The sequence below is a fragment of the Aristolochia californica genome, unplaced genomic scaffold (assembly GCF_029961685.1).
Source record: "Aristolochia californica isolate CCGP_79_NKW_82.1479 unplaced genomic scaffold, dmAriCali1.0.hap1 SCAF_16, whole genome shotgun sequence".
Lineage (NCBI taxonomy): Eukaryota > Viridiplantae > Streptophyta > Magnoliopsida > Piperales > Aristolochiaceae > Aristolochia > Aristolochia californica.
This window is the reverse complement of record NW_027181837.1, coordinates 12,640,081-12,653,215: the sequence shown is the minus strand read 5'-3', so window position 1 is coordinate 12,653,215 and position 13,135 is coordinate 12,640,081. Positions and strand designations below refer to the sequence as shown.

The 13,135-nt window shown below is 43.4% G+C and overlaps 1 protein-coding gene across 3 annotated transcripts in view; it reads right to left on the bottom strand.

Annotated features, from left to right (window-relative positions):
* The window catches only part of LOC137953290 (G-box-binding factor 1-like), a 45,618-nt gene that overhangs the window by 2,312 nt on the left and 30,171 nt on the right, over window positions 1-13,135 (bottom strand). For all 3 annotated transcript variants that reach the window (XM_068800616.1, XM_068800615.1, XM_068800618.1), the window contains 5 exons: window positions 12,925-13,091; window positions 12,793-12,850; window positions 12,628-12,676; window positions 11,855-12,087; window positions 10,278-10,355 (listed from right to left, as the gene is read on the bottom strand). In XM_068800616.1, coding sequence (XP_068656717.1) covers window positions 10,278-10,355; window positions 11,855-12,087; window positions 12,628-12,676; window positions 12,793-12,850; window positions 12,925-13,091 — 585 coding nt within the window. The remainder of the gene's footprint in view (window positions 1-10,277; window positions 10,356-11,854; window positions 12,088-12,627; window positions 12,677-12,792; window positions 12,851-12,924; window positions 13,092-13,135) is intronic.

Here is a 13,135-nt window from a genome sequence, read left to right as displayed (position 1 = left end):
CTTCTCCACTTGCTTTCCCTCTCATTCTCTCTCCTCAACCTTCTTTATTTTTACTTTTTTCATGGTATCAAAGCAATATATTGCATCTGGAAAGGATCTTTGTGAGTTTTTTCTCCTCTTTGAAGGAGACGTTTACATAAAGGAAGGATTTGTTTCTAGTTTTTGGCTACTAGTTAGTAAAAATCCATTTTTTTCTCCTATTCTCTCTGCCACAACCCTAGGATTACTCGTTCTCCTGTTCTAAGAACAGATTCTTATGTTCTAAACTGCCAAAAGAGTTTTTTTTTTTTTTTTTTTGCTGATCTAGACTAGAGGTGTGCGCCTAAATTCCAGAACTATGACTGCTGATGTCATTTGTGCACTTGCTGATATCAGCCCTAGTGAGACGGGGGAAGAGGCCATGGTGTAGCCAGACACCAAGGCCGAAGACTGTGCAAGTCCAATGCACAGCAATAGCAGCGGCGGCCAAGGCCAAGTGCAATGGCACGGCCCTGAGGGGCGCACGCAGATGGCCGGCCCGGAACCAACTGCAAAGGAAGAAGACATACTTGCGCTTGCCAAACGGATGGCCAAGCAGCAAGGCGCGCAACAACCCCGGCAGCTGGCTGAGACACAAGGTAGCACGCCAACAGGCACGCAGAGGCGGGTCAAAATGGGGTTGCAACCAGCAGGGGCGCTGGCGGGTCGAAATGGGGTTACGCTACCAGGACTCCAGGCGGGGAGAAATGGGGTTGCGCGCGACCAGGACTCCAGGCGCATCCGCAGGCACGTGCGCGAAAGGACCCCAGACGGAAATCGGGTTGCTCGCGACTGAGACTCCAGGCAGATCGAAATGGGGTTGCGTGCGGCAGGACTCCAGGCGCAGGCGTGCGCGAGCGTGACAAGGTCAACAGGCGCCCGCGCGCGAAATGGGGTTTCCTCAGGCGCCCGCATGACCAGGAGTCCAGCCGCGTGCGAAATGGGGTTTCCAAAGACCAGGACGCCAGTCGCCTGCCTGACCAGGGCACCCCTGGCGCCAGAAGGCAAATTTTTGGGATCTGGCGAATTTCTGGGCGTTTTTAGAGATTTCAAAGGGCCAGGATGGATTCTGAGCCTTCTGAAGCCTGGGGGGGAGGCTATAAATAGGAGCCTCTCCCATTGTAAAGAATTCGGATTCTTAGCATTGTTTGCTCTTTAAGTGTATAGAGAGAGTGAGTGGGTGGTCAAACATGGCCACCCTTTGTAACTTTTTTTTCTCAATACAAAGTTAGCATTATTCTTCCATTTCTTTGGTCTCTCCGTTGTTCTTTTGGCTTGCAACATCGTGTGTGGAGCTAAGGTGGAAGATCCGTGAGACAAGGAGGCTGACTAGTTCTTCGGAAGGACTAGGCCGCACGGGGTAGATATTCCACTGGGCTAGACGGACTTAGCCCGAATCTGACCGCGTGACAACTGGTATCAGAGCATCATTCCATCTATGGCGACCACAAGTGGAGATGTAGCAACAAAAGGTATGAAGACACTCTATGAAAACGATTTACGTTTTGGTGATTTCAAGTCCAGGCTTGTTAGCTTGAAAAATCAGCTTTCAAGACTGGAGGAGTTCGTACGTGACATTGTGCATGGCCTATACCCTATCCCTAACTGGTTCCAAGAGTTTAGGGACAACGTACATAGTGCCATGGCAGTGTTGCGAACTGAAATTCAAAGAGTGGACGGAGATGTTAAGACCATCGAGAAAGAAGTGGGGGCAGGACTCACCCTATGCGAGAGAGCCCTTGAGAATGGGGAAAGTTCGCAAGGAGGTGCTAAGATCAGGATCCTCTGGAATAGGCAGCAAGGAGGCGCCAGTTCCGGTACTGCTGGGAGAGAGCAGAAAGGCGCCCGATCCAGTGCTGCTTTCCAGGAACTCCTGGGAAAGGCAGCAGGGAGGTGCCAGTTCCGGTTCTGCTGGGAGAGACAGCAGAAAGGCGCCCGATCCAGTGCTGCTTTCCAGGAACTCCTGGGAAAGGCAGCAGGGAGGTGCCAGTTCCGGTTCTGCTGGGAGAGACAGCAGAGAGGCGCTAGATCCAGTGCTGCTTTCCAGAAACAGCTGGGAAAGGCAGCTGAGAGGCGCCGGTTCTAGTTCTGCTAGGAGAGACAGTAGAGCGGTGCCAGATCCGGTGCTACTTTCCAGAAACAGCTGGGAAAGGCAGTTGAGAGGCGCCGGTTCTGGTTCTGCTGGGAGAGACAGCAGAGCGGTGCCAGATCCGGTGCTGCTTTCCAGAAACAGCTGGGAAAGGCAGCAAAGAGGCGCCGGTTCTGGTTCTGCTAGGAGAGACAGCAGAGCGGTGCCAGATCCGGTGCTGCTTTCCAGAAATTGCTGGGAAAGGCAGCAAGGAGGCGCCAATTCCGGTACTGCTGGGAGAGACAGCAGAAAGGCGCCCGATCCTGTGCTGCTTTCCAAAAACTGTTGAGAAAGGCAGCAAGGAGGTGCCAGTTCCGATACTGCTGGGAAAGACAGCAGCAAGGCGCCAGATCCGGTGTTGTTTTCCAGAAACTGCTGGGAAAGGCAGCAGGGAGGCGCCATTTCCAGAAACTGCTGTGAAAGGCAGAAGGGAGGAACCAATTCCGGTACTGCTGGAAGAGACAGCAGAGAGGTGCCAGATCCGGTGCTGCTTTCCTGGAATTGTTGGGAGAGGCAGCATTGAGATGTCAGATCCGGTGCTGCTGGGAGAGAGCAGAAAGGCGCCATATCCAGTGCTGCGTTCCAGAAACTGCTGGCAGAAGCAGCAAGCCAACCATGAGTGGGTGGCGTATGGTGATGGCGCGCAGACAAGGACGTCTGCATTATGGCAGTGGGAATATGAGACGAGAACATTCTGGCTCGACGACGGATACTTCCATGCTAACAAGCTCAGCCCAAAGCAAGCTTGGTGGCAAGTTTTCTTGGCCGAGTTTGACTTTGAGATGAGGTACAAGTTGGGGAAGCCTATGCTGTTGCAGATACCTTGAGCAAAAAAACGGATTTTGCTATGCCTTTTGATGGAGAAAAGGGCACAAGGGTATTGGCGTATATACAGCACACAGCACCAGATTGCATTGCTGGAACACGCTCAGAAACGAAATTTGTGCGTGCAGCAGAGGCAAAGGTGCGTGTGGCGCTTTGCGAACAGCGCTCAGTAACCTCAAGGTGTGAGGCGGCAAGCGGCAAACCCTTCACGCGCATCACGCTCGATGCGGTAGCGGCTGCGTGAGACGGATATACGTGTAGCACTTGCGTCGGCACTTGCTTCACGCACGGTACGGTAGCAGCAGAACCTGATGTGGCGCACAACGAACACATAGACGCAGGAGACATGCGCTTTGTGCAAGGCATGTCTGCGCACATGCAGGACCATCTTGTGGCAGAAACGAAAAATGCGACTTGGCGATTACGAGTCTTAGCAGCAATTACACATGTTGGTACTTCGTTGCTAGACCGGATTCGCACTAGACTTCACCAAGACGCCCAGACCTACAACATTGTACAAGCTGCAACCTTAGGTGAGAGGAGAAGACTATGGCTTGACGACGGATTGCTCAAGACCAAAGGTAATCGACTTTATGTGTCTAAGTACGACTACCTACGGCATGACCGCTTGAGGGAATGCCATGATACCTGGTGGGCAGGACAATCAGGCCAAAGACGGACGTTGGCCTTGCTCTCTGGCCAGTATTATTGGATGGACATGGAGAGCGATGTGGAGGAGTTTGTGTACACATGTTTTATCTATCAACAAGATATGATGAAACAAAGAAAGCCCAGAGGCTTGTTACAGCCTTTGCCCATTTCAAAACGGCCGTGGGAGTCTATTTCAATGGACTTCATTTCTGGTTTGCGCAAGAAAAAAGGGCTTGGGTCTATCATGGTAGTGGTGGACCAGGTTACAAGGCACGGAACATTCGTAACAGTGCCAAGTGATTGTACAACAGAGGAGGTTGCTCGAGCATTCATGGCACAAGTGGTGAAGAACTGGGGCGTGCCCACAACGATCATTAGTGATCGTGACCCCAGATTCACAGGAAAATTTTGGACCGAGTTATCTAAACTATTGGGAATTACTGAAAATTTTTCCACTAGTTTTCATCCTCATACTGATGGCCAAACGGAGCTTATAAAGACCGAGAGGAGCGCAAAAGGGGCAAGCCCCGGAGGACGCGATACTTGGCAAAGCGGCAGGGTCAACCGAAAAGTTAGGCAACATGGCAAGACACTGCCGAGTTGTAGCAATCCGAGAAGGAGGTGGCCCACTATCGCCAGGGGATGTAGACGAGGGCGTCTGCCTTATGGCGGTGGGAGTATGAGACAAGAGAAGAAGCCATAGTGTAGCCAGACACTAAGGCCGAAGACTGTGCAAGTCCAGTGCACAGCAATAGCAGCGGCAACCAAGGCCAAGTGCAATGGCACGGCCCAGAGGGGCGCACGGATATGGCCGGCCCGGAACCAGCTGCAAAGGAAGAAGACATACTTGCGCTTGCCAAACGGATGGCCAAGCAGCAAGGCCCGCAACAACCCCGGCAGCTGGCCGAGACACAAGGCAGCACGCCAACAAGCACGCAGAGACGGGTCAAAATAGGGTTGCAACCAACAGGGGTGCTGGCAGGTCGAAATGGGGTTGCGCGCGACCAAGACTCCAGGCGCATCCGTGGGCGCGCGCGCGAAAGGACTCCAGACGGAAATGGGGTTGCGCGCGACTGAGACCCCAGGCAGATCGAAATGGGGTTGCGTGCGGCCAAGACTCCAGGCGCTAGCGCGCGCGGCAGGACTTCTGGCGCAGGTGCGCGCGCGCGACCAGGTCAACAGGCGCCCGTGTGCGAAATGGGGTTTCCTCAGGCGCCCGCACGACCAGGACTCCAGCCGCACTCGAAATGGGGTTTCCAAAGACCAGGACGCTAGGCGCCCACCTGACCAGGGCGCCCCTGGCGCCAGAAGGCGAATTTTTGGGATCTGGCGAATTTCTGGGCGTTTTTAGAGATTTCAAAGGGCCAGGACGGATTCTGAGCCTTCGAAAGCCCAAGAGGGGAGGCTATAAATAGGAGGAGCCTCTCCCATTGTAAAGAATTCGGATTCTTAGCATTGTTTGCTCTTTAAGTGTAGAGAGAGACTGAGTGGGTGGCCATGTTGTTTTCTCAATACAAAGTTAGCATTATTCTTCCATTTCTTTGGTCTCTCCGGCGTTCTTTTGGCTTGCAACATCGTGTGTGGAGCTAAGGTGGAAGATCCGTGAGACAAGGAGGCTGACTAGTTCTTCGGAAGGACTAGGCCGCACGGGGTAGATATTCCGCTAGGCTAGACGGACTTAGCCCGAATCTGACCGCGTGACACCTAGTGAGGTTCCAGTGCACTTTATCTTCTGAATTTGATCCCCTTGTTGGATTTTTAGATTGTTTGATCTGCGCACGTCTTATATCTGCCCTAAATGTGGTTTTAACGTTGTGGGGCCTACTTGAGCTGGTTGATTTGGAACATTTTGGAAGGTTTATTTGATCTTATATGTCTTATATGGCTGACTCTATTGAGGTTTACACTCCAGCAAAGGAGTCATATAATCCTAATGGTAAAGATATTATTACTATCACCTATGATAAGTTGAATGGTGATACTTACCTTATTTAGTCCAGAACTATTAGAATGTACTTGAAGGCAAAGAAAAAGTTTAAATTTATCCTGTTCCTCGGGATAATGATTGGGAGGCTGAAGATAGTCAAGTGAAGACTTGGCTTATCAACAACATGGAATCTAATATCAGGAGCCAAGTAACGAACTTTGAAACTGTCCTATGTGGCTGTCCTTGGAAGCTCTTATGGACAAGAGAGCAACCTTTCTATGGTTTATGAATTATATACAGAATGTTTTGGCTTAAAAAGGGGTAACATAACTGTGACAGACTACTATAGTTCTTTTCTGAGTATCTGGCAAGAAATTAAGGTCTTGCATCCTTTTACTATAGATGAAAGGGAACTCCAAAAATAGCAGAGTCAACTCCTTGCGGTGAAATTTCTAGATGGATTAGGTGTTGAATTTGATAGTATAAAGGCATAAATTTTGGCTTCAGATGAAATACCTAACATCTTTACTACCTTTAATAGGGTACAGAGAGCTGAAAAGACTGTTGTGCCTAGAGTTGGAAAAGATACTAAAGGGGTGAAGCTATTACCCTTAATACATCAGCTACAACATCTGATTCCACTGATACGTCCAAGGGGGCACAAGGACTGGTAGAGGTAAAGGTAGGGATAATTCCGGAAGAGGACGAGGCTAAGGAGACTAAATCTGACCGCAAATGTGTTCACTATGGACGCACCAATAATTACTCAAATAGATGTTAGGTAAAATTTGGGAAGTCTGCATGGCAAATGCTATTACACATGAAGGTACAACACTAGGGTCTGAAAATACAATCCCACCTGGTGCTCCAGATGAATTACAAAAATTGATCCAACAACAACAACAAATCTCATAGCAGCAGTAACAAATTTCCCAACATATGGCACAACTACCTATTCCCTCTGCATCCTTGGCACATACGACTACTTCTATAGGTATGTCTGTACTCTCAGTGTCTCATTCCCCATCTTGGATTCTTGATTCCGGTGTTACAAAACACATGTCCAAAATGTCCTCACTATTTTCCGATTTAAAAGAATTTGTTCTCGTTAAGCATGTTAATCTTGTCGATAGGTCAATTTCACCAATACATGTAGTGAGAAATGTTACCCATGTACCTTTTCTGTCCCCTCAATCTGCACTATTAGTTCCAAAATTTCCCATAAATATGTTGTCTGTCAGTCTGGTGGCTAAGTCTATGAATTGTTCTCTAATTATTTACCTTACTCATTGTGTCTTTTTGGATCTCGTGACGAGGAAGATGATTGGTTCTGCTCATGAGAAAGGGGGACTTTACTATCTAGACAAACACAACCTAGATACTACTTTACATGCACTACACATAGCCAATTCACCTCTTTAGTGGCATCTCAAACTTGGTCATCCATCTCCAGCAAAACTGATTCAAGTAGTTCCAGATCTTCCTTCTAGTATTATTTTTTAATGTAAGTCAAGTCAACTGGGCAAGCATCACTGAAGATCCTTTCCTTTTTCATCTCACAAGAGAAATAAACTTTTTGAGCTCGTCCACTCAGATGTCTGGGGTCCTTGTCCTGTGAATAGTCAGTTTGGTCATAGGTATTTTTTCTTTATTGATGATTTCAATAGATGTACTTGGATTTATCTCATGAGAGAAAAATCTGAAGCTTTTGATGTATTTCAGCTATTTTATAATGAAATAAAGAATTAGTTTGCAACTTCTATCTATATCTTGCACACAGATATTGGTCTTGAGTTTATGAATCGTAAATTTGGCTCTTTCTAATGATCACAAGGAATCATTCATCGAACTTCTTGTGTGTTCACTCCACAACAAAATGGAGTTGCTAAGCGCAAGAATTGTCATTTATTTGAGGTAGCTCACACTATGCTGATTCACATGAAGGTACCTAAGACTTATTGGGGCAATGTTATTCTTACTACATGTTTTCTAATAAATAGAATGTCGTCTTCTACTCTTGATGGCAAGATTCATATTCAGGTTGTTTTACCTACTACACCTTTGTTTCTAGTGTCACCTCGTGTCTTTGGGTTTGTATGCTTTGCACATGTATTTGATCAGTCAAAAGATAAAGTTGTCTCCACGGTCTATCAAGTGTCTTTCTAGAGTATTCTTGAACACAGAAATGGTAAAAATGTTACAATCCATCTATGAGAAAAAACATTTGTTTCGACGGATGTTACCTTCTTTGAGGATGTTTCGGTTTTTGAATCTTCTAAATCTGAGTCAGTTCCACCTGAACCCTCTATACCTAGTCCGATTATTCCTCTTTTAGTTGATGAATGTGCTCCAACCTCACAAGGTGCTCCTACTAAAAAACCACTACATGTATATCAATGCCGACAGCAACCATCTCATTTTGATCCAGACCCCCTCCTCGCATCCGACCATGATTCTTCGTCGTCTCATGATCCTGAGGTAAGTGATCTGCACCTTCCTATTGCCCTATGAAAAGGTGTTCATAAAGGTACCTAACATCTTTTATCTCATTTTGTCTCCTTTGATTCTTTGTTAATAACTACTGTAAGTTTGCTTTGTCCATCTCCCCTTGCACTATTCCTTCTTCAGTGCAGGAGGCCTTGTTGCAACCTCATTGGAAGAATACCATGTATGTTGAGATGGAAGCATTAACTGATAGAAGGAGTGTTATGTGACTTTAACTCATGGTGTTGATGTAGTTGAGTGTTGATGGGTCTATACTATTAAATATAACTCGGATGGATCAATTGAACGGTATAAGACTCGTTTTGTTGCCAATGGGTAGAAACATTTGGGGTGGATATTTTTGAGACATTTTCACTAGTCGCTCCTTTGTCCTCTGTTCATATACTTATTTCTATTACAATCCATCAAAATTGGTCTCTATTCCAGATAGATATTAAAAAAGTCTTCTTATATGGTGGCCTTGAGGAAGAAGTCTATATAGAGGAACCTCCAGGATATGTTGCTCAAGGGGAGACACATAAGGTATGTCGACTCAAGAAGGATTTCATAAAAACCATTGTGATCACTCATTATTTATTCTGAAATGACCATCTGGAATTATTATCTTACTGGTATATGTAGATGATATAATCCTATCTAGGAGTGACAAATCAGGTATCGAAACAGTTAAATCCCATTTGGCGAATCACTTTTAGACTAAAGATTTGGGTTAGTTGAAATATTTTCTAGGTATTGAGGTAGCGAGAAGCAAAGAAGGAACAATACTGACTCAAAAGAAATATGTTACTGATATGCTTCAAGAATATGGTATTCGGGGGCCTAAACATGCGGTTACACCTATGGAGGTAAGATTTGACCTTCATGATGATCAAAGTCCAAAACTGAAAGATAAAACAATGTATCAAAGTCTAGTAGGCAAACTTATATATGCTACAGTTACTAGACCAGATATTTTATTTGCAATTAGTGTAGTGAGCCAGTTCATGGAGATCCACGTAAGATACACCTAGAGGTTGCACAAAGAATCTTGAGATATCTAAAGGGAGCACCAAGAAAAGGTCTCCTTTTCAAACCTAATAATCACTTGAGGATTGAAACTTTCTTTGATGCTGATTATACAAACTCTAAGCTTGACAGAAAATCAACCACTGGATATTGTGTATTTTTGGGAGGAAATCTAGTCAACTAGAAAAGTAAAAATCAGAATGTTGTTGCTCAGTCCAGTGCAAAAGCTGAATATAGATCAATGGCATACACTGTCAGTGAGCTAATGTGGATAAAATTTGTTGTCTAGGAATTTGGCCTCGATCAGAAGGATCCTGTGACTATGTACCATGATAACCAAGCGACAATCTTCATTGCAAACAATCCAATCTTTCATGAAAGAACAAAACATATAGAGGTAGATTGTCACTTCATCCGAGATGCAATAATGAGAAAAAAAGTAACTACTCCATATGTTCGGTCTGGTGATCAACTCGACGATATCCTAACTAAAGCACTAGAAAAGCTTGAATTCTTGAACTTTTGCGGCAAGCTGGGATTGTTCAACATAGACTCTCCAACTTGGGGGGGAGTTGAAAAAAAGAATAGGGGTATTTTGGTCATTTTACCTATCGTTATTTATATTTCTTGATGTAATCTTATTCTACATGTCAAACTATATCTATGGACCAAATTTCATGTAAAGGGGACACGTAGAATAGGAGATATAGAGAATTAGGGGTTTCACTTAAAGTAGTGGCAATGTTGTGTATTGTACTCAACCCACTCGGCCCTAAGCTATAAATAGAAGTTAGGGGACATGCAGGTCCCCCATCTCAGTTTCTTTTCTCAATTTTCTCTTCTCCACTTTCTCTCCCTCTCATTATCTCTATTCAACTTTCTTTTTTCTTACTTTTTTCTGACTAAAAGATAGAAAAGGAATGTACATGACACAGAGAAAGAATATTTTGAGAAAAAATATTATTGTTATTGAAAACTAGTGATAAAACAAGGGAAAGGGACTGCATTTCCTCTTTCTGCATATGGCGTTACCCCAAGGGTCATATTTGAGAACCAGGCTTTAAATATACACCAACAATAGAAGATAATTTTATTCAATAAAATCTTCAGTTAATGAAAGGTGGATGACAGAACTTCAGAAGTCGGAGCATAAAAAAATAGAGTAACCAAAAGCCAGTATTCCACCCTAACCAGGGTCTGATAGAACCACATGAATACCTGCTTGCGCAATCTTGACCTTCTGGCAGATTCGCGATTAGATTGCTTCCTCCTCTGTCTCTTCAACTCACGTTCATCCTGGCAAACAGAAAAGAATTAGATTTAGTTAATATGAGAGACAGATAAAGTAAAATAAATAGTTATAATATTATGTATATTATACCACATTGAATTTTGACCGTTAACAATATCTATGAAATTTTAATTGGCTTCCTTTCTAGGGTTCTTAATGAGAGAGTAGAAGCTCAAGATTCCTCTATGTACCCAAATTTTGATTACAAGCATAGGAATTTGATCATTTGTCTCTAAGTGATTTTGTGTGGAGAACAGATAGTTTTTTAGCAATCTTAACAAAGGAGTCAACTCCACATCATAGGAGTCAAACCCATATGCAAGAAGAAGAGTACCCGAATTTCAAAAGCCAGAAACTACCATTTCAAGATGAAAGAGTTAAGCTCAAATAAAAAAGGAGCTTACATGCAAAAAGGAGTTCGGTAGATACACATGGAGTCAAACACAAAAACAGGGAGTCAAGTCCAAAGAAGAAAAATTTTCAAACTGAATCCATGTTGTAAGGATCATAGGAGTCAACCCCATAGAGGAGTTGACCCCATACAGCAAGAAGCAAGGACCAAAGGAGTCAAACCTGAGAAACAGTTAGTTCATAATTTTTTAAAGAGTCGACCCCTATAGGGAAGAGCAATATATAAAACTCAACTTCATCAAGAAGATTTGACCTCAACAGATGAAACAGAACACAGCAAATTCAATCCCACCTTAGAGGAGTCGACCCCCAAGAAAGAGGTCACCTTTACAAAGATTTAGTTTCAAGAGCTAGGTATTCCTATCTTTTATTTTCATATCCATTTAATACTTTTTAAGTGACAGAAGTTTTGATTAATTTTATTATTTGAGCCAGTATTTGTTAATCCAAAACTTCTATTCAGTTAACATTATTTAACATTACTATGAAAACTATTATAGTGCTGCTGATATATTGGTTGTTCACCTAGGATCAAGGTGTAACACTTTTTCTGTTAAATGCTATATTTGTCTATTTAAAAAACAATTGTACTACATTGTAAAGCAAGTGTTCCTTGCAATAAGATCAATTTGTTCTCAAGTTGAAAATTTTATAAGAAATCCCTTTCAGGTCTACTTGCATCTAGTGTTATTGACTGCAAGTCCCTATGTGTTTTGGATAGGTATAGTAGAAATTGGACTGGCTTGGTTTATTTTTGTAGGTGTCGTGATGCATATCATAGTGAAATCTTTAACTCCAGGGCAAGGGATTCCTGGGAGTGTAGCAAGTTAAAATAGTGATTGTGAACCACTATAAAAATCTTGGTGTAATAGGTATGTATTGCAGGACATTCACTCCATTGTGCAAATTGACAGAAAAATCATGTTTTGTTTAGTAATTTTTCATGAAAACAACTAACTTTTTTATGTTATTTTTGGATGAAACCATTTTATAGACAATCTTTTGTATTCTTGAGTGCTTTAAAATGTTCAGAAAAAAAAAAACTGGTGAATAACATAACATGTAAGTTAAAAGATGTTGATGTGTTACTCACATTAATCCACATGTCTGGTGGGACCACTTCACGTCCTGCCAGTGGAGGCGGCACCACAACTGACGGTGTGCTAGCTGAGTTAGATCTGCCCTTAATGGTCACACCCCCAGCAGGGGAAGAGTTCCAGAGATCCATCCCAATATTCAAATTTGTTGCAGGCATAGTTACAGGAGGCTTCCCTGATATTGAAACTGGAAGACTCGCTGGCCCTCTATTAGCTAAGGATGAGTCAACTGTTGCACCAGAGTAGAGATGAACATTATTTTGTCATGCATTTGCAGTTCTACAACTTCAAGTTAAAGGCTAAGAAAGTAACATCAGTAAAAATCATGGAGGAAGACAGAGTAGAAAACTATGGGAGATTTTTTTAAGGTCTCTTTCTGATGTTAGTGCCCACGGTAGAAGTGTGCTAATACAAGTGAAGACATGAAGAACTTATCACAATTTTACATCTAACATCCACCATAGGAAGACAAATAGATGAATCACGGACACAAACAAACTTTCTTCTATGTGATATAACTATATCATAACTGAAACTTTCCGCATCCCTGAAACAATAAGATATGCTCCTACTATTCAGATATGTGAACTGTCAACCAACGAATGAAGTTGCAGATACTAGGAACTTCCACAGTGGACACCAACAGCAAACTCTAGAATGTTCACGTTTTTCCACAATTTCTCATTTCCTTCATTTCCTGATTTTTAAAGATGTCAATTTCATTTCAATACACTAATAGACTTCAAGATACTCCAGACGAAAACTATACCATCTGCAAGCATCTGATTGAAACTTCTCTTCCTCTTTGCAGCAAAACCCTGAAAACGAAGAAAACATTAGTACATACAAGTACCATAAAATTAAACAAAGCATATTGCAATGATAACAATGAGAAATAAAGTGCAGCATATATGCAAGGAAGACAAACTCATACAGGTTGATTAGCATTTTCCTCGCTTGCCCCAGACGAATTTTTACTTCCACTTTCTCCACTGTTTACAGCAACTTGAATTAGTTCCAAAAAGCAGAAAACAAATAAGATGCAAGAATATCAAAGTTTAAACACCTTTGGGACACCACATCATTTGCTGATCCAGAGGCAGCTTTTCCACCATCCCCAGATTTTCCACCAGTTTTTCCTGATCTGCCTTTGGACTTCTTCATAGAATTGCAGTCTTTCATGTCCAATGGCTTCCCATCTGTTTCTGCTTGTGTAATCACCGTTGCTTGGGCCTAAAGAAAGATAGTTATTCGTCAGAGGAAATATGATAGTTTCT